General features: G+C 37.9%; 1 protein-coding gene across 1 annotated transcript in view; it reads right to left on the bottom strand.

The window, feature by feature from the left end:
• Window positions 1-832: 832 nt before the first annotated feature.
• TRPM7 (transient receptor potential cation channel subfamily M member 7) overlaps window positions 833-20372 on the bottom strand; it is a 139304-nt gene continuing 119764 nt past the window's right edge. The window contains exons 29-40 of the mRNA XM_072624262.1: window positions 15953-16049; window positions 15409-15479; window positions 14241-14275; window positions 10660-10685; window positions 9415-9465; window positions 8847-8912; window positions 8056-8339; window positions 7865-7947; window positions 7373-7578; window positions 4977-5028; window positions 4394-4500; window positions 833-2311 (exon numbers count right to left, since the gene is read on the bottom strand). Coding sequence (XP_072480363.1) covers window positions 2187-2311; window positions 4394-4500; window positions 4977-5028; window positions 7373-7578; window positions 7865-7947; window positions 8056-8339; window positions 8847-8912; window positions 9415-9465; window positions 10660-10685; window positions 14241-14275; window positions 15409-15479; window positions 15953-16049 — 1203 coding nt within the window. The 3' untranslated portion in view covers window positions 833-2186. The remainder of the gene's footprint in view (window positions 2312-4393; window positions 4501-4976; window positions 5029-7372; window positions 7579-7864; window positions 7948-8055; window positions 8340-8846; window positions 8913-9414; window positions 9466-10659; window positions 10686-14240; window positions 14276-15408; window positions 15480-15952; window positions 16050-20372) is intronic.

Raw genomic sequence — 20372 nt, 5'->3', positions numbered from 1 at the left:
AAGTTCTTTAGGAAGAAATTTATAAAGGTTTTGGATAAGACGAACAGTTGCTTCTTGGAGCTTATGAGCAAAAAAGGTAACATCTTGAACCTGTTTGTAAACAGTGACCAGGAAGTGCTAGTCACATAACTACAGACTAGCTTTCTGACCGAAGCCTGAAGACTCTTCTCTTCCCTACCTAGGGCCGTCCCGCCCTCACACAAATTACAAAGCTACTGAATTTTAGAAAAGGGTATTATAGTTAAATAGAACAATGTGAATAAATGATAAATGTAGTTGGAAAAGCAAACATGAAATTTGTGGGAAGTTCTGTTGTCCACATTCCTAGGTGATAGGGGTTGTGACCTAGCATGGACAGGTTAGAGGTCAGAGACTAATGCACAGGCCCAAGGAGCTGTGTGAGGAAGGGCCTATCAGAGAAGAGAATAGGGAGTCACATGGCCAGGGGACCATGTCGTGGGAGATCCAAAGTTCAGAAAAGAGTATAAGACGACACATATTCCTGCACGTGTTGTAATCTTCCTGTAACCTTACTGGGGAGGCTAGCTGTCCATTCAGGGGGGAATGGATGTAAAGATTAATAAAGGCCTTCCTGATTTCACAACAGGTATTTTTCTTTAATTAAGGTGAGTATGTTTCTCACTGTTGGGGGCTTGTTAAACGGGCTCACTTCTAACCAAATCATACTATGCTTGAGGTCTAAGAAAAAAAATGTGTCCTAGGTTAAAAAAAACCCCAAAACAAGTGTAGCTATGGAAATGATTCATATTTCACATCCACGATATGAAAAGTTAACAGATTCCTCCTCCAGAATAATACAACACACTTAACATCTGTAAACAAGAATAAATTTATTTAGATTCTTTTAAAGATTTAATGATACAAAATGTATACAGTATGTCTTTAAGTAATACACTTTTCATTTCTCTCTTCTCCCCATTTCCCCCCAAATCAACATAAAACACCATTTAAACAGCTATTGTGTTCTTGCCTTGTTTTTGTATCTATAAGATACACTACGAATACAAATGGAGCACTATATTGCCCCTTGGTTAAAATTACAATTAGTACCTAAGAAACAAAAGAGAAACAAAATACAATTGAAGTATGAAACTTCAGTCAGAAAACGGTTTTTCTTGTTGAATATTCAACAATATTTGGGGCAGTTACATTATATTTTCTTGGCATAAAGTTGCATTGCAATCTCCCGACATTACATAATGATAATCCAACTCAATTCATTTCTTAAATAAGTACCAAAACCAAAAGTAGTTCAAGATGTTCCTACACAATTTTAATTACAATTAGAAGTTCATGTGTACATTCTAATTTGATATACTGGTCTATGAGATCTTTGGAAAGTATGTCACTTCTGAAGTTACTACAGATAAAAAGCACTTCTAGTTTTTCTTACAAGGCAACTTTTGAACCACAAGTACTTTTCCCTTCTATACAGGTGCATCATACCAGTCTATCAATGGCTTTACCTGTGACTGTGGAACAGTGACTTGATAAAACAATATATAAAACCATTTTGCACAATTCGGGCTCTATTGACAAAAACTGGCTCTATCTTTAAACTTGGAGCCTAACCCTGATTCAGGAAGCGTCTCTATCAGAAAAATGCTCATTCTGGTCTTCCACTCAATCTCCTCAAACCCTTTGCATCTAACATTTTTCGGACTCTAGGCTATTCCAATGAGTAATTAACATCTATCTGAGAAATAGTGATTTCAGCATCTAGACATCAGTGGAACACCTGGAGGCCAGGAGGCAGGTGTGACCACTTCATTTCTCAAAGTAACTGGCAGGAAACCAGCTGCCAAACACCTTCTGCTCTGACAAAACGTGACTTTGGTTAACGGGATATTGCACCATATGAGAAAGAGGGAACTACCCCCTTCACTAGAACAAAGTCAAGTTAAATCTTCTGCTAAAAAGAGCCCTTTTATAAGTTATAAATACTAATTCTTCTTTACCTTTAAAATGTATTAACAGTCAGCTGTGTCCTGTAGAGAATGAACAGACTCACTACTTTAATCAGGCCTTGAGAACACTGACCCTCCTACATATCAAGTGTCACCAGATTTTCCGTGGACGTACCCTTCTGTATGACCACACAGCTTCCTCCTTAAGGAAAAGTGACCCATTAGTAACTATCTGTGAGGTGCAGGTAAAAGCAATCATTACAGCATCAAACGAATGGAATTAGCCGACTCTTTGGTGGAGCTTCCAGGTTCAATATTCAATTCTGGAGAATCATCCTGAGGAAACAGATTTCTATCAGGTGTGTAGTCATTCCTCTTCAGATCTACATTACCCCAAACAAAAAGAGAAGTTAAAAAAAAAGGGTCAGTATTTCTTACAACTGGATAATTAATTTTATTTTTTGTAATATATCTAATCAAGTACATAATCTTAAAAGTTCAAAGTACCAAACTGAGTCATACAATTTCAATAAATAAGAGTTCAAATGAGGCAACATGATCTTTTCACTTTTAATGAGAATAAGGCATCTCTTTAAAATAACTACACGTACATATTAAAACCATTAAAATCAGCGCGTATAACAGAGCACTGCATCAGGGAGTCAGATACCTGATAGGTTTCAATCCTGACTGACTCATTATGTGACTTTAAAAAAGTAGGTCAGGGAACCTCAGTTTGCTGGTTTACAAGATGGGCATGGAACTAGCTGTCCTGGCCTCTACATAGCTGTTATGAAGACCCAAGGACAATGTGTGCAAAGTGCTATATCAACGTAAATCCTTAGTGCTGGTGGAGCTGTTGGCACGTTCGTATGTGGTTTGATTACGCGGGTCATGTTTTGGGAGGCAAAGGAAAGACTGAAAATGTAATATGTTGGGTACGGCTAGCTGTAACTACAAAGGACTTGCCTACAGTCTGTTGGACGTCTGTTATTATTACTATTAATAATGATGATTATCAGATCATTTACATGGTATTTTGTAGTTTGTAAGTTGACTGAACGTTTAGTTTCTTCCTCGAATAAATGCAACCTTTTCTACTCTCAAATATTCACCAAGACATTAAACTTAATCTACTGCCTGCAAGGCTGCTCTTCTCTCTCACAGATCGTGCTGAGGGAACACAAACTCATTTTATGACTGACTTGACCCAAACATAAACTATTCAAAGTTAAAAAAAAATAACCTGATGATGCACAAAAAATCATAGTACAATCCAAAACCACGGTGCCAAAAATGCTTCATCTCTGCAAATGTGTTCAATACAGTTAAACCCAGAGTGAGGCTTATCCAGTTACTATGCGCAGTTCTCAGTCCCTATGGAAATTCTGATACCATAAACCTTTAAAGCTTGCATGAACTGATGCTGACCGGAGTGAGCAGGATCAGGAGAACACCGTACACAGTAACAGCAACTTTGTAACAGTAATAGAAACATTGTAACAGTAACAGCAACTTTGTAACAGTAACAGCAACTTTGTTCAACGACATTCAAGCTTTAAAATCAGCAGCTTATGCTACAACTTTTGTTAGTCTTGGCATTCTGCTGAACATAGAGATTTTTACGTGCAGAATACATGCTTTCAGGAAAATCCTAACATTCACTTTCATCAAATAATAATGCTTTATAAATCACGCAGGGTACCAATTTAATGAACATTTATTGCTGTTTGAGAACCTCAGGGCTATATCTTCATTAAAATTTTGAATTTTTAACCAACAGACTTTGACCTATCATTCTAGACTGATCTGAATATGTTCCCTGTCACAAGCCCTATAATTTAAACTACATTCATTTACTTGCTAGGCCCCAAAGACCGCATTCCGTCTTTCATCTTCAAGCCTCTGATCTTAGAATGCTCTCTCTCCTCATCTCCACCCAACAGAATCCCTATTTTTCTTTAAAACCCAGCTCAAATGTGAAAATGGTGGAGAGAAGGCAGAGACTGTCAGTCTAAAGATAGTAAGGAGTTCAGGAACCATCTAACTGCTACAGCGCTCACCCTTCCAGGAAGTACGCTGTACTCTAGTTTGCATATATCTGCCTGTATACACAATTTTACCTCCAGAAGATCCTTAAAGGCAGGCACAGTTTACATTTTGTTTCTCTCACTATAGCAATTAGTACAATACTCAGTACTCAATAAAAGTTTATTGAGCTGAATAACTGAGTGGTACAACGGCTTAAGGGTCTACCGTTCTGATTCCAATGCTACCCTTTTTATTTCACCAGACTGAATCTCATTTCCTAATGCTTTAACTTTGAATGAAAACATGTCCATAAAGCTAATGTTATGACTTTCCTCAGGAAGGTGTGGACAGACAGAGTTGACATGGTGTGACAGGTGGATAAGCCCAAGGCTGGCTTCACAGGTTACATGTGTGATAGGAAAAGAAAATTTTACCTGGAAGCTTAAGTTTCCTACAGCAGGAATTGCAGTGATGCTTTGCTCGGAAGTTCTTTATTGCGTCTTCTCCTAGGTTTGCTGGCCCAAAAACCATGTCAGATGACCTTTGAAATAATTATGCAAAGAAGTAAAGAATAAAGTTTAAATTCCTCTGCCTGATTCCAGGCTTTGCATAATCTGCCTCCTCCTCACCCCCCCCCCACCCCCCCACCCCTTCTCGCTTAATGGTTGCAGATTTGGGCCTCTGTTCATGCTGTTTCTCATCCTTGTAATGTCTTTACCTCCTGAATTTTTACCCATCTTTAAAGCCCAACTCACATCCCTCCTTTTCCATGAGTCCTTCCCTGATCCTTCCCCAGTCACACACACATTTACTGTCAACCTGTCTAATATACTTGTGTTATTTTTTGTCACAGTTACGTGTGTGCATCGTGTCCCACTAAACTTCAAGTTCCATTAAGGAACCTGTCTGAGATGGCTTAAGTTGTCTGAGTTAAACTTTCCGTCTCCCTCAACTGATAAGAGTTTTAATGTTTACTGAGCTGTCTACACATTAAAAAGCTGTTAAATCCAGTATTACCTCTTTTCTCCTGCTTTTATCACAGACGGATCTGTCAGATTCTCACCCACACCTGATATACACAAAAGAGAGACTTATATTGTAGAAGACATTTGTCACTGACATGGAACCCTACAATTTCAGTGAGTTTTTGTTCTCTACTCAGGTATAAAAGTATTCTCTTAGACAACCTGTTTTGTGCCTGACCCCCTGATGCTGCATTCTAGCATAACTAACATAATTTTTGGCATTACTGGGAATCAAACGTCGCAACTGACAGGTAGGAGGACTGGTCTTTTCCCTTTTTTTGAAGGGGAAAGGCAAAGCAATTGGGATTAAGTGACTTGCCCAAGGTCACACAGTTAGAGTGTTAAGTATCTAAGGTCAGCTTTGATCTCAGGTCCTCCTGATTCCAGGGTCGGTGCCACCTAGCTAGCCCCTGGTATCCATTTTTAGATGCAACCACAGCCAAGGAAGAAAGAACCCTGCAACTGGTCTATCCATCTTAATCATTTATCATTCATTAAAGGAAACTCAATGTTTTTAGGATAGTTTACAACCATATAGTATAAAAGCATCTGGTTTGATGCTTATAAAACCTTGAGAGAATAGGGAGCACTAACAACTAAAACGATTATTTTCCTCATTTTACCCAACTCGGGTTAAGAGGTGCAGTGACTCGCCCAGGGTGTCACAGCTCAGTGTCGGGCAGGTTTTGGACCCATATCTTTCTTCAAGTCCAGCACTCTCTCTGCTACTTCACTCCACCTCTAAAAAATCAGGGACACTAGTTTTTATTTAAGCTACAGCAAGGAAACCAAATAACTTTATTATAAATTCATTGATAATAATAATTCATCAATAATTAATGGTTTTTAACAGGGCCTTACAGATTCTGCTCAGACCTGAAAAACAACTAGCTAACTAGAATACAGTGGTGAGTCCTTGGAGAGAAGAGACAAGGTAAGGGGGAAAAACTGTGTGTCATGCATAATTTAGGTATCAGGCCTAGAGGAAAGCAAGCAGCTCAAGTGAACCTACTAGGGACAAGGGGCTTGCTAAAAAGTTATATATAAGCAAGTTTTTAGTGAGAAAACATTACATACGTAAAAGTTTTCAAGTATTCAATTATAAGGCCTCATTTCTAAACTATAGAGAGAACTGAGTCAAATGTACAAGAATACAAGTCATTGCCCAACTGATAAACAGTCAAAGGATATGAACAGGCAGTTTTCAGAGAAAGAAATTAAAGCTATCTGTAGTCATATGAAAAAGTGCTCTAAATCACTATTGATTAGAGAGATGCAAATCAAAACAACTCTGAGATATCACACCTATCAGATTGGCAAACATGACAGAACAAGAAGATGATAAATGTTGGAGAGGATGTGGGAGAGCTGGAATGCTAATTCATTGTTGGTGAGCTGTGAGCTGATTCAGCTGTTCTGGAGAACAATTTGGAACTATGCCCAAAGGGCTACAAAAATGTGCATACCCTTTGACCCAGCAATACCACTTCCAGGACTGTATCCCCAAGAGATCATAAAAATGGGAAAGGGTCCCACATGTACAAAAATATTTATAGCAGCTCTCTTTGTGGTGGCCAAAAACTGGAAATCAAGGGGATGCCCATCCATTGGGGAATGGCTGAATAAATTATGGTGTATGAATGTAATGGAGTACTACTGTGGTATAAGACATGATGAACAGGAAGACTTCGGAGAGGCCTGGAAGGACTTATATGATCTGATGCTGAGTGAAAGGAACAGAACCAGGAGAACATTGTACACAGCAACAACCACAGTGTGTGAGGAATTTTTCTGGTAGACTTAGTCCTTCACAGCAAAGCAAGGACCTAAAACATTCCCAATGGACTCTTGAGGCAAAGCACCTTCCACATCCAGAGAAAGAACTATGGAACTGGATCGCAGAATGGAGCAGACCACTTTCTTTTGTGTTATGTTTTGTTTTATGGTTTCTCCCATTCATTTTAATTCTTCTATGCAATATGACTAAGGTGAAAATGTAGTCAATAGGAATGTATATGTAGAACCTATATAAGACTGTACTCCGTTCTCAGGGAGGGAGTGGGGAAGGACAGGGGAAAGAGGGGAAGGGAGAGGAAAAAACCCTAAGATATATGGAAGTGACTGTAGAACAATGAAAACAAATAAAATAATTTAATTAAAAAAAGTATTCAATTATATAAATTGGTGTGCTCATTGCTTGCAATGTTTAGTCAGTTATAAGAGTCTGAAAACAACATTTCCTGTTCTGGTTCTACAGTTCCCTCACGCACCTAAAACCAAAAAGGGAAGGAGGTGGTACACGACTACTTGAGAAGGCTCAGCAGAAAGCAGTTTTAGTCATTTACAATACTTGTCTTTTCTCCTGAGGCAAAACTTCATTTGATTTACCTTGTAAATCAAGTACCAACAACTCCCCTCTTGTATATTCATATGTCCAGTGGCTGAAGGCCAGCATGATCTCTTCTAGAGTATTGGTTGGGATTATTTCATCACCATTGTTATTGTTATATTTTCTAAATTCTCCAGTCATACATTCTTCTACTGCAAACCACTGTCCGGCAGAATGGCAATATAGCAGGAAAACTTCTAGGAACCTTAGGAAAAATATTGATAAACATTAAGTTACCAAATAAGGTCCATTTATTTACCTGGAATTTCAAAGAACATTTACTAATATTTTAATCAAATCTTACTTATCTAGTCTATAACAAATAATCTCCCAGACACTTTGACATACTGGTACACCGACATTAATACACTGACATATTGGTATGACACTCAAATTATAAAATACTGAAAATCAACTGTGATATTAAAAAGAAACAATTCTCTCTCCAGACTGGTACAGGCTTCAGGCATTAACTGATCAAAAAGATTTACCTTGGAGAATAGGGAATAGATTTTGGCTTCATTTGGTTGAAAGCAAAGGTGAGCTTTTGTGCTGCTCTCTGTTGCTGGATTTCCTAGGGAAGAACAACTCATTCAACTAAGCTAATAAAAACAAGTTCTTCTATTTGTTATGATACTTTAGAAAGACTATTTTCTATTTCTACACAATCATTAGCACTTACTCTGAGACAGAGATGCAGCACCGTGTCTTCTTTGTAAACACTTGACCATGTATTGACCACCTCAGGAAGAAAGGATTTGATGATGTAGAGATGCCCTGATTTGAGGATTTCGTATTCTGACCAAGTACACAGGACTTTGACAGCTCTCCGTAACCCTCCTCCCATTTCTTCTTTACTTAAGAACTCTATTTTAGCGCAGAGTCCTAGCTGTGACCAAGACGACATGCTGTTGTTCAAGATGTTGGGAGAACTTTCTTCCAAACGATACACTGTGACCGGCTCACCTGCAGTTGTAAGGGAAACATGTTAACTCTCAACTAGTACTCCGATAAAGAAAAACAAGTTAATGAGATACGACTACAAATAATATCTCAAAAATGAACAAACAGAACCATCAATAAGTCTGTCCCAATATCTGGTTTTGGATTTGAAATTAATTCTTTAAGTGCTCCATTAAAACAATTTTTAAAATTAATTAATTTTTCATTTTCAACATTCACTTTCATAACTTTTAAATTTTCTCTCCCTCCTTCGCTTCCCCTCTCCCCAAGTCAATTAAAATATTTCAAAATCTATTTTCAGTCGGCCACACACACAGTTTGTACCACGCCGCTGTATATGTGGGTTAGGAAGCTTTAATGCCTCGAAGTGCCACACCACTTTTGTAGTACTGAATTAAATGTGGAAGCAATCCAAAGCACCTCTGTGAAGCCCCTCCTATCCCCATCAGCATTATGACTGTCCACTAGAACAGAACACACAGGAGAAACGATGACTGTATTATTCTTTACCTCGTGGAGGCACAGGAGTGAATGGAATGCTCTGTGATAACCTCATCAGGTTGTTTCTTTCCACAGCTGCACAAGGATACAGAAGTAAAACTTTAAATATTCATTCATTCAATACATCTTTATGAATACAAACTACATGCAAGGCACCATGCTGGCTGCTGGGGGTAAAAAGACAAAATGAAAACCTGTCCTTGCCTACAAGGAACTTGGATTCTACTTAATGAGTGGGTACCAAATGACATCTAAACAGGCGCAGTAAAATGAGAAGAAAGCAAGCACTAAAACACTCGGGCACTCTGCTGGAGGCGGCGCTGGGACTGAACCACAAAGGGCCACGGCCTAAGGGACGATCCGTAGGAAGGCGGGATGCGGAATTAGGGAAGAGCAAATAGGCTAATTTTGTTGGAACATAGTATGTGTGCAGGGAGTAACTATGTTGGAAAGGCAGGCTGGAGTCGACACAGAGGCCTTAAGATGCAAGTTTGTCTTTCATCCTGCAAATTATTAGCAGATATATCACTAGAGCAAGAATGGCGTATCTTTGCTTTCAGTTTTTGATATTACTGACCTGAATAGTAGTAATTAATATCCATAGCTGGTTTAAAAGGAGATGCTATACCTAAAAGGACAAATAAACAAGGGTGACTCTACAGAATTCACTGGCATACACGGACTTACTATGACTATCACCATTAAGGAAGGCAGTCAACAAGCACTTACTAAGTACGTGCGGTGTGCCTGGCACTGTGCAAAGAACTGAAGACACAAAGAAAGGCATAACAGCCCTCGCCCTCCAGGAAATTAAATTCAATAAAGGAGAAAAGGTGCAAACGACTCTGTATATATACAAGACACAGGGAGAACAGATGGAGAGTAATGTTCAAAATTCTCAAAGAAATTAGCTTCCATTACACATTCAAGGAAATGAAAGTCCATTTTTGAGGGGAAAAAAGCAGTTCAAGAAATCTGTCCAAAGCAAAAAATGTGAACTAAAAGAAAAATTTAAGGAAGGGATTGAATCTGATCATTTAAGGCAAGAGTACAATGGTAGTGTGTTGCTTGAAACTCCTTCCAAGCCTCTAGGCGCTGCCAAACTGCATGATGGGCTACGGAAAGAACTTACAACAGCAGAGGCAGAAGCGCATGGGGACTGGGATGTTTGCTCTAATTCTGATGAGGATGACAAATGTAATCTAAATATCAGAAAGGACAGCATTTACAAAACCAGCACCCCTGCTCGTCTCTGTGATCGGCCACCAACGTCTGCCGCCATTCTGGGGCAGGGAGGCAGTGTGCCCAGCGTGACATGTGGAGGGTCCTCATCACACCTAGCCCTCTTAGCTTTTCTAGCCTCTCTGGTACTTAACAGTTGGGGATCTAGCAGAAGCACACATCTACTTCAATATGTCAGAGCTCAGTGCTAGCCTGAGTTAAACAGAACTGCTGTTCCACGGACATGGAATCAGAACAATTGTACACCTATAAAAAGATGAACGCTGGAAATGTAAAATAGCAAAAAGGAGGCTACGTCACTTGAGGTGTGGATTTCTGACTACAATTTTAAAAAAGTATGATTGAAGAGGGTAATTTACCATCTAGGAGAGACGTAGTTTATACAGAAAAAGAGATTACAGAGGCAGAAACATAAGAAAACAGGTAAGGGTTGACAATCCCATTCTCTTAATTTTAGAAGGGAGGAAATACCTTTAAATATTAATCTCCCCAAATTACTATACCTAGGATGGTTTGGCAATGAAATCACAGGTCATATACGCTTGCTAATTTCTGTACAGTGAAGAATTTCACTCCTTACCATTTGCTGTTTCCTCTTCAGGTGGCCTGGAGAAATGGGTACACAAAAGAACAAAGTAGAAGGTGTGAAAATCTTTTCTTTAATATATATATTCTCATGTCCCATCATTTAACTTACTTTTTTGGGGAAACTTTAAAATGTAATAATCATGAATAAAATTAATAACAGACATTCTTCTGATCGCTACCTTAATATATAGTTTCAAAAATTTTCCAATTAGAAGATAAGAATACATCCATCTGGTCAATAACTTGTAGCCTTGGGGGTCTATCTATAAAATAAGTAATATTCTCTTCATATATACTTTATAATGTTTGCAAATCGTGGGGCATTCTTTGCCTACCACAGGCACAGTTTCATATTAACTGATTTCTACATTTGTAATATCTAGAATTAAACCCTTGAAAACGGGGAAGGGAATCTGCCTACAGGAGTTCATTATGCTTCCAAGATTTCCACGTTTCAGAATTTCTTAGTCCTTAAATACTGGTGACTCTATTTCATGTCTTTAGATAGACATGCACTAAATGAATATACACAAGTAGAAGCCCCCTGAATGAAGGGCATGTATTCCATTATCAATAAAACATATTTCCAGTGAGTTTCACAACATTAAAAAAAAGTGTTCCTATGGGAAAAATGTCAACTTTAAGTTAACATCTTATTAGGAAACTCTTCTGAGCCTTAAATGCTCCTTTGGTGAGTATCCTTGAGGCTGGCACTCCCACATGCAATCTTTCAACCCTTAAGTGGATGCTTTCCCTGATAGAATTTGCCCCAAAAAAACAACCCAAAAAACCCCCAACCCCCCAAAACAAAAAACCTCTAAGTTAAATGATTCAACAAAAGGAATGAATAACATCCACTATTGGTGGCTTCTAATTGGCTAGGTACAGGGGTAGGGAACCTGTGACCTCGAGGCCACACATGACCTTCCAGGATCTCGGGTGAGGGTCACATGTGGCCTTGAGTCTGCAGGTTCTCCATGCCTGGGCTAGAGTATGATCCTTTGTCCAAGGTCTTTGGCCATGGGTAGTGGTATTTCCCTTTAATGCCTGCTGTTCAGTCGTTTCAGCTGTGTCTCACTCTTCGTGGCCCATTTGGGGTTTTCTGCCATTCCTTCTCCAGATCATTTCACAGATGAGGACACGAGGCAAACAGTGTTAAGTGACTTGTCCAGGGTCACACAGCTAATAAAATGCTTGAGGCAAGATTTGAACTCAGGAAGAAGAGTCTTTCCGACTCCAGGCCCCGCCCTCTGTGCACTCCGCCGCCCAGCCCCCAACTAGTGCCTAAGGAATGGGGAATCTTCCAGTTGTTCAGTGATAGACAGCGGGTGACGATGCCGTGAAATTCTAGGTGTCCCAAAGTTCTTATCAAGCTGGGAATCCATTATTTATGACATTCTCTTGTCTTGTCTGGAGCAGGGACTGGTGATCCCCTTTTTTAACCAGTGCCAAATGGCTCTGACAACTGCTGCTCTATGATACAAGCTGATATCTGGCAGCGCTATTCCCACTTTGTTCCTTCCATTATTTCCATTATTTCCCTTAACATTCTAGAACTTTTTTTCCACCAAATGACTTTTATTATTTAATCGACTCTGTGAAGTATCCTTTGGTAGTCTGATTACACTGCATTACATCTTTAGAATAACTTTTGTTTTAGGGTATTGCAGTTTTCATTAAATCGGCACAGCCTAGCCATGAGCACTACACAGTGCTGCAGCTACTTGAGGTTGTTCTTCATTCATTTAAGGATTATTCTATAACTGAATCTATACAAATATTTTCTTTATTTTGGTGGACTGACTCTCAAATATTTCATGTATTTCGTAGTTCTTTTGAATGGGATTTCCCTTTCTCTTGGATTTTGCTATTATATAAAAATACTACTGATAAAATCTTATGAATAACCAGTTCTCAAAAGAACAACTGCAAATTACTAACAAAATCATGAAAGAATGTTCCAAATCACTAAGACAAAGAGGAATGCAAAGTAACACTGAGGTCTGGGCAGCTAGGTGCAACAGTGGATAAAGTCCTGGATTCAACAGTCAGAAAGACCTAAGTTTGTTCTGACTCTGAGCAAGCCACATAACCGCTCTCGCCTCAGTTTCCTCATCTGTAAAATGGAGATAATAATAGTACCTACCTCCCAGGTGACTATGAGGGTCAAACAAGATAATATGTAAAGTATTTTGCAAACCTTAAGGTATCATGTAAGTGCTAGCGATTATTCACCTTACCTAGCAAACTGGAAAATACAACAAAACATGGGAGCAGTCAATTGTCTGTGTCTTTAAGACAAGCACGCTACTGCATTGTTAGTGAAACTGAAGTAGTAACATTCATGAAAGCAATTTGGAATTAAGCATATAAAGCGGCTACAATATCTTTACCCATGGCTAGGCACATATCCCAAAGAGCTTGCTGACAAAAAGGGGCCATATATATATATACACACACATCCGTAGAGATACCTGCATGTAGATAGATGGACAGTACCACTTTTGATGGTAGTAAATAATTAGAAACAAATCAGACGACCATTGATTGGGGAAAGGATAAACAAACGTATAAATGAATGGAATGTAGTAAGTAAAGTGATGAACGTGACGGATACAGAATCATGGAAAGGCTTAAGGAACTAAAGCAGAATGAAGTAGATCCAGGAAAATAATATACACAATGTACATGGAAAGAACCACAACAAAAATGAAGGTAAATGTTACGAAATTTGAACGATGAAGCTTTGCCTCAAAGAAAAGTTATAAGAGGACACCTTCTTCTCCACCACTGTGCAGAGGGTGGGGCTCCAAGGCCTGAAATATTGCATAGAAGGTTGCTTTACCTCTCTTTGTCTCTTTTTCTCTTTCATTTTTTATGATGGATGGCTCTCTAGGAGGAGGGATATGGGAAAAGATACAGGAGGAAAACTAGTCAACATGAAAATAAAATTCTGATCGTCCAGGACACGTCTGACTTCCCTCTGTGGTGTCTGTTTGCACCGAATGATGGTCCCATTACTGGTCACTGGGGGAACTTATTCTTTTTTATGTAATGGGGAAACATCCAATCGCAGACTTCAAACCAACTCTCCCACAACTACCACTGAAAGAAACCTCTCTCTTACCAATCTCAGAGTCAGAGATTTTCCCTAAATTTATTCCCTATAAATCTAATCTACCACTAATTTTTTCCATTTTTTCCTGTGAAATGCCTTTCCACTTTGTTTTTTCCTCTCTGCTCCCACAGTTGCCACCTTATATTTTTGTTAGGAGTACTACTTCTAGTTCCTCCATACCACAAATCTACTTTTCATAAACTTTTGGCAGTAAACTAAAGGTACAACTTGCTAAAGAAATAATTTTGTCATTTAAAAAAGAATAGAAGTAGGAAACTAAATAAATGAGCTAGTTCCTGATTTTCTGTGCCAACAGAGGAACAGGGAAAAAATAGGAAAGAGTATAGATGCTTGACATTCCCATGAATAAACAAGTGTTAAGTGACATGCTCTACATATGAACAGATCATCCAACAGTCTGAAATTTGGTTTTATTATGCGAAAAGTCTACTCACATTTGAGTATTTGCTGTCCTATCTTGGAACCAGTCCTTTAATCAAAAGAAAAAAGAATCAAGGGTATTTTTAATAACATCAAAATAAAATACAATTGCTAGACCATTTTTTATTTCAAACATTACACTTTAAAAGCTACAATTCGAAGAGAAAACAGAACTATCATTTCACACAATTATCAATAACTAATGGGTATAATCATAGTGAAGGCATTCAAGGGAATCAGTTATTTCATGTAAAGTGGAATTTTCCAGGTAACAAAATTGTCTTTTAAAAAAATTTATTATGTTAATTATTCTGGATTAAAATAGTTTAAAAAATATATTAAATATTCCTTTGCCTGTGAGAGCATAGTGATGAGTTTTTCTTTACTTCTCAAGATTATTTATCACTGTTAACATCAAGCCCCGTATTATGATCTAAGAGTAGTTTTTCTGTTTCTTCCTCTGTACTAGGGCCAGAGAAATCCAAGAACTAAGGATGTTAGAACCGATTATAAATTAGGAGTCAACAAAACTGAGCGATGGCCTAAGGGCCTCTTTGACAGAGAACATTAATTGATGGAACTTTAATACCTAGATTATCTTTGGTTTAACAGTTATGGATACCTGAGAAGCCTATTTTGTTTAGCAGACTCTTTGTATGTTACAGGTGGGTAAGACTAGGATTGCCAGCCTGTGATTAAATGTGATATTTCTGTCTTAGGTCTACTGGAGCTTGAATTTTGTATCTCTACATTATAGTCAAATAAAGAGATTTCTTAAATAAATCTAGGTTCAATTCCTATATTACAAGAGGTTGCAATTTCTAATTTCAAAATCAGGCTTATTAATAACAATTGAATGGTTCTAAGTCATAAAACTGACTCAGTTTGCTGATGGTCAGTCCCTATAAAGTAGGGAATATTCAAAGAAATATAAATTCTTGCCTTTTTTTAAATGTAAAACTAAATAGACTGAACTGATTTTTCTTTAAAGATTTGTTGTCAGAAATTCTGCCTGTATTTCTTGCCTTCACTATTTTAATACTCACAAAACTAAAGTCTCTTACTTAAAAGTTTAATAACCAAAAGAAATTACCACAAAATATCATCACTTTTCATTTATACGGTTATTCTTCAATACAAATATTGTGTAAAGTTTTTAGCTGTTAAGCAAAATGTACAAACCGAAAGTAAGGCTGCTTTGGAATCGACATTGTGGGTGTCCTCTATGGATGCTCTTCTAGTGCTGTTTTGTACTTAAAAGAAAAAAAAAGCCTTGCAGTTAACTTGATTAAAATGCTGCATAACCAAACACTTGACTTTGTTTCTAATCATAGTATAGAACTTTACATTTTACTGAATCTGTTCTTTGCTTGTGGACTTCAAGGCCTAGCAGGAGAAAAATCAGAGTTATGATAAACTAATCTACTATAAATTCATGCTTATCTAACTTCTCTGAGCCTCCTGGGGAGCTCTCTCTGTCTCTGCAGTCATCATCCTTTGTTCATGTTCATTCTGAAATTCTTCAAATGCTTCCCCCCACCTCCCTCATGCTTCTTGTCACATGGTTTTGTCTTATACTTTACCAAGAAGACTAGAACACATTAAACATAAGTGTGCCCAGCTACTTTCCTCAGAATCAGTCTCAGCACCTATTTTTTATTCCTTTCTTTCTATAGCAGGAGGAGAAAGTATGCCTTTGATCTCAATAACAAATTAAAACATTTACCTTGGTCTGAATGAAGGGAGATGGGTGTTTTGTGACATTCAGTTAATCCAGCATAAGAACTCACATGTTTCAAGGAGTTTTCAGGAGGAAGATCACTCTGCAGAAAACATTCCAGTAATCTTTCAGAAGCTTGTTTCCACTATTATGTTTAATCTTATAAGAATTACCCTATTTGGTCAGAATCATGGCTCATTCATCAAGGTATTCCATCTACTACAGAGATATATAGGGACATATTATCAAACAACATGGTGGTTCACTCTGTAGTCAATCTCAAAGATTAGGAACTTTTCCTTAACATCTCATTATGATTCTGTTGTCTCTAAGTTTATCTGAATTAAACTGGCACGGTTAATGACTAACTATACCGAAACCACAATTACCACCTTTCAAAATCCATTTCTTCCTGACTTATCTGTTTTTAAAAATTGATCTTTCTTCCCAAAACCTAATGACAAAATCTCCTGAGTTTCTCTTACAAAAGTCCTTACTTCCATTCTTATTTCTACTACCCTAGGGCAGGCAGTCCTTATTACCTCCCAGTCAAAAGCATTTTAATAGATTCTTACTGCTCTCCCTGTTCCTAGGCTTCCCTCACTATCTTTAATGACTCCCCACTGAAGAAAAAATAAGTTTAGAATCTTATGTGACATTCAGAATAGCTCAAACCTACCTTTTAGCCTCCATTCTCAATACTACCCCACATGAACCCTGCGATAAGAACAAAACTAAAAAATTACTTATTACTGCAAAATTGAATTTTCCCCTCTCTAGCTCATGCTATTCAAGCCCATAGAACTTATTCTCTATTGCCATCTACTGAAATTCTACCAATCCACAGAAAAGAACAGAAGGAAATTCAGAAAAAAAGACAGTTATATGCAGGGCAGTGGTGGAACTGCTATGTTAAACTTAAGATACACGAAAACAAAAATAAACCCCAAGTTGTATGTAATGATTCTATTTCATACACAATGTTCTTTGTTCTTCATGTATATGGAAAATGTTCTGTTTTGTCATGCTTCTAGGTTTTTCTTAAGTGAGTAACATTTTTGTATGAAGCAGAAGGAAAAAAAGACCTCGTAAAGAAAGTTGATTAAAAAAAAAAATCACCAAAAACTCCCAGTTTAGTTTCAGTGTAAATGCCATTTCTTCCATGAAATCTACTTTTAGCTATTCCACATGAATGTGCTGTGATCTCTCCTTTCTCTAGATGTCTCAAGTATTTTCTAGTACTAGTGGTGACAGGATGTTTGGGCCCTAGCCCTAAGATCATGTCCATGGATGCCTATGCTGTGAGAAACTGGGATGCTTCCAGAGCTATGATCTTAGGGCTGGGGCCCAAGCACCCCTTCATTGGTATTTATTGCAGTTATTAAGATTACCTGTTTTGTGCACTGTTATATGGTAAATTCTATATCCTATTAGATAGTGAAGTCCTAAGAGCCATGTTCCATGTGTGACCTTAGATAAGTAACTAAATCTCAAAGCTTCCCAGTTCTCTTTCCTGGGAAATGAGGATAGACTAGATAATCAGATCCTTTCTAATGTTAAAATTATGTAAGTATACATCTATGTAGCCTCCTGACTGCTGCACAAAGTGTGTGTGCTAAATGAAGACAAACCAAAGCAAAAATCTGAAAATGGGTTTTGTTTTACCTTTTGTCAATATAACGGAAATCCACATTATGATTTATGTCTACTGAGAGTTAAAAACTCATTTAACAGTCACACATTCCCTCTTACATTTGCTCCTTTGCAACAGGGTGAAAAACTGAATGTCAAGTAAAAGTCGAGTAGAACTGTTTAATAAAAGGGTATTAGTTACTAGCACTACATTCAAAGGTAAGATCCTCATTTGACAACAACCCTGTGAGGTCGGGTTATTACATCATCTCCATTTCAGAGTTTAGGAAACAGACGTAAACAGAGGTTAAGTGACTTGCCCAGGGCCACAGGGTCTAAAATTCTTGGGGAAGTCAGTCCAAAGGTGACACAGGAAAATTAAATTCTAAAGAAATAATTATGATTAGAAAGAGGAAAATACCTAAAGAAGCTGATATAGCTGCACAAGGAAGTAAATGGCCCTCTCAGATTTTTAAAAATGGTATGCACAGAAGACAGAAGCTAGTAAATGGAAAAGGAAGCATGATCCTCTCAGAGCAGTACATGGAGCACTGGCAATATTAATGCTAATTAGGATCAACAAAATTGTTTGTTTAAAACTTTTGGGAGTAAAATACACTGAGGATGAGTAGCTGTCAAGTGGGAGAAAATTTTTGTATTACATTATTCCAGGAGCAAGAAGAAGTTCAAAGAAGGGATAAGTACAGATGAGATAATAATGGACAACAGTGTAAAAGTGCAAAGCTAAATTTTTTGTTTAGATACCTTGTTCTAAATTAAGAATAATAATATTCAGATAAGAAGGAATAGAAGTAAATGGTTAACAGAATTGGAAAACAAATAAGCAAAATTATATTATCTTGATCTTTAAAGGGCAGAATCTCGAACTATGTATACTAAGTAAAAATGCTACAAACTTGGCTTGGCTTATGAGCTATTAGAAAGAACATGTCTATGATCACTAAGAGTCAGCAGGGAGTTGATCAAGAAGGGAAGGGGAGAGGAACAAGCATTAACTGTGTGCCTGCTATGTGCCAGGCTCTGTTGTGAGTGCATTACAAATATTACAACCCTGTGAGGTCAGGTTATTACATTATTGTCTCCATCTGAGAGTTTAGGAAACAGAAGCAAATAGAGGTTAAGTGACTTGCCCAGGGTCACACAGTTGGTAAGTATCTGGGGCAGAATTTGAATTCAGGTCTTCCTGACTCCAGGCTTAGCATATTCACTGTACAACCAGATGCCTCTAGAATAGATCATACCACACTAGCTTCATTCTTTTATTTGTTACAGTATCACTAAAATTAGAAGACTCTAAGAGACACAGAAGTTTGAATTTTGGGAAATTACTTGCTGAAACTTCTCATGGCATCATTAGAAGATGGAGAATCCCGGGTTAGAGGACAGTGCAATGACATGGCTTCAAAACGAAATGAATGATTGCGCTCAAAAAGCAGTCATTAGTGGGCTCATGTTAATCTGGAGGGAGAGCTCTATTAATAGTGTTCTAGAAGTTGTCTGTGGTACTGTACAATTCAATACCCCCATCTTACCTCACTTCCACGCCCCAAGTTCCTTAAATGAAGGCATAGATGGAGTGCTCATCTAAAGAGTTTAATCAATTAAAACCATAGTCCATATTATAAAATAGAACAAAGATAAACGTAAAGTGTAACACTTAGGTTTGAAACAAGTACGGGATGGGGGAAGGTGTTACGTAGGGCTTTCAAGTGGATTGTAAACTTATTAGATAGGACTGTGACACAGCCAAAAAGAGGTTAAGATGATCTTAAATTATATATTAAAGGAATTAATAGGTCTTACTAGGCTCTGTACTGGGTCAGATTGTAATGGAAAATACTGTTTTCAGTTCTGGTGTACATTGAAAAAAAGTAGAATTCATTCACAACAGGGTCACCAGGACAGTGTGTTCTTTTTTTGCACAGTCTATCTTCTTCTTATTTCTTTCCTCACTGGGAGGTATATAGTATTTTCTTTCCTACTTCTCTTCCTGGCCGTTATTCTCATGCATTCTCCCAATGGAAAAAAGTTGGACAAGAGTGCTCCTGTCCTTTACATAATTCCAAATCTTCCTAAAAGATATGACAGGTTCACAAGATTCCTCTACAGCTAATTTTTTCAAGCTACACACAAATTTATATTTCTCCTTCTAACATATTAGCTCCTATAAGTACTCAAAGTACCAAAGGTATAATAGGACACCCTAAACTGGATATATTTTGTATATATTTTTTACTCAACATGTCCAGATCTGAACTCATTATCTACTTCCCTACCCCAAGCCCTCTCCCTAACTTTCCCATTATCACTGAGGCACCATCAATGTCCTAGTCACCCAAGCGCACCATCAACTGCTCATGATCTCTCATCCCCCATGTTCAATTTGTCACTTCTACTTTTGTAACATCTTGTACACGAAAGAACCCTTCTCCTCTGACACTGACACTGTCCTGGTGCAGGTCACCATCACCTACCTGCTTTGAGTTCTCCCCACTCCAAGTCTTTTCTCCATTCAAACTGATCTTCCTACAGCAGAGGTCTGACCATGTCACCTGCACCTCTGGCTCCTCCAGCAGCCACCTAGCACTTCTAGACTCAAATATAAAATTCTGCTTATCCTCTGAAGACCTTCATTTTTCAAACTATTTCTACCTTTCTAGTTTTCTTAAACCTTACTCACCCCTCCATCCTCTACTATCCAGTTATATTGGCCTCCTTCGTGTTCCCTGCACTAGGTTCGATGTTTCTCAACTAAGCGCTTTCACTGGTTGTA

This window comes from Notamacropus eugenii, chromosome 7 (assembly GCF_028372415.1).
Source record: "Notamacropus eugenii isolate mMacEug1 chromosome 7, mMacEug1.pri_v2, whole genome shotgun sequence".
Taxonomy (NCBI): Eukaryota; Metazoa; Chordata; class Mammalia; order Diprotodontia; family Macropodidae; genus Notamacropus; species Notamacropus eugenii.
This window is presented reverse-complemented; position numbering and strand designations above follow the sequence as displayed.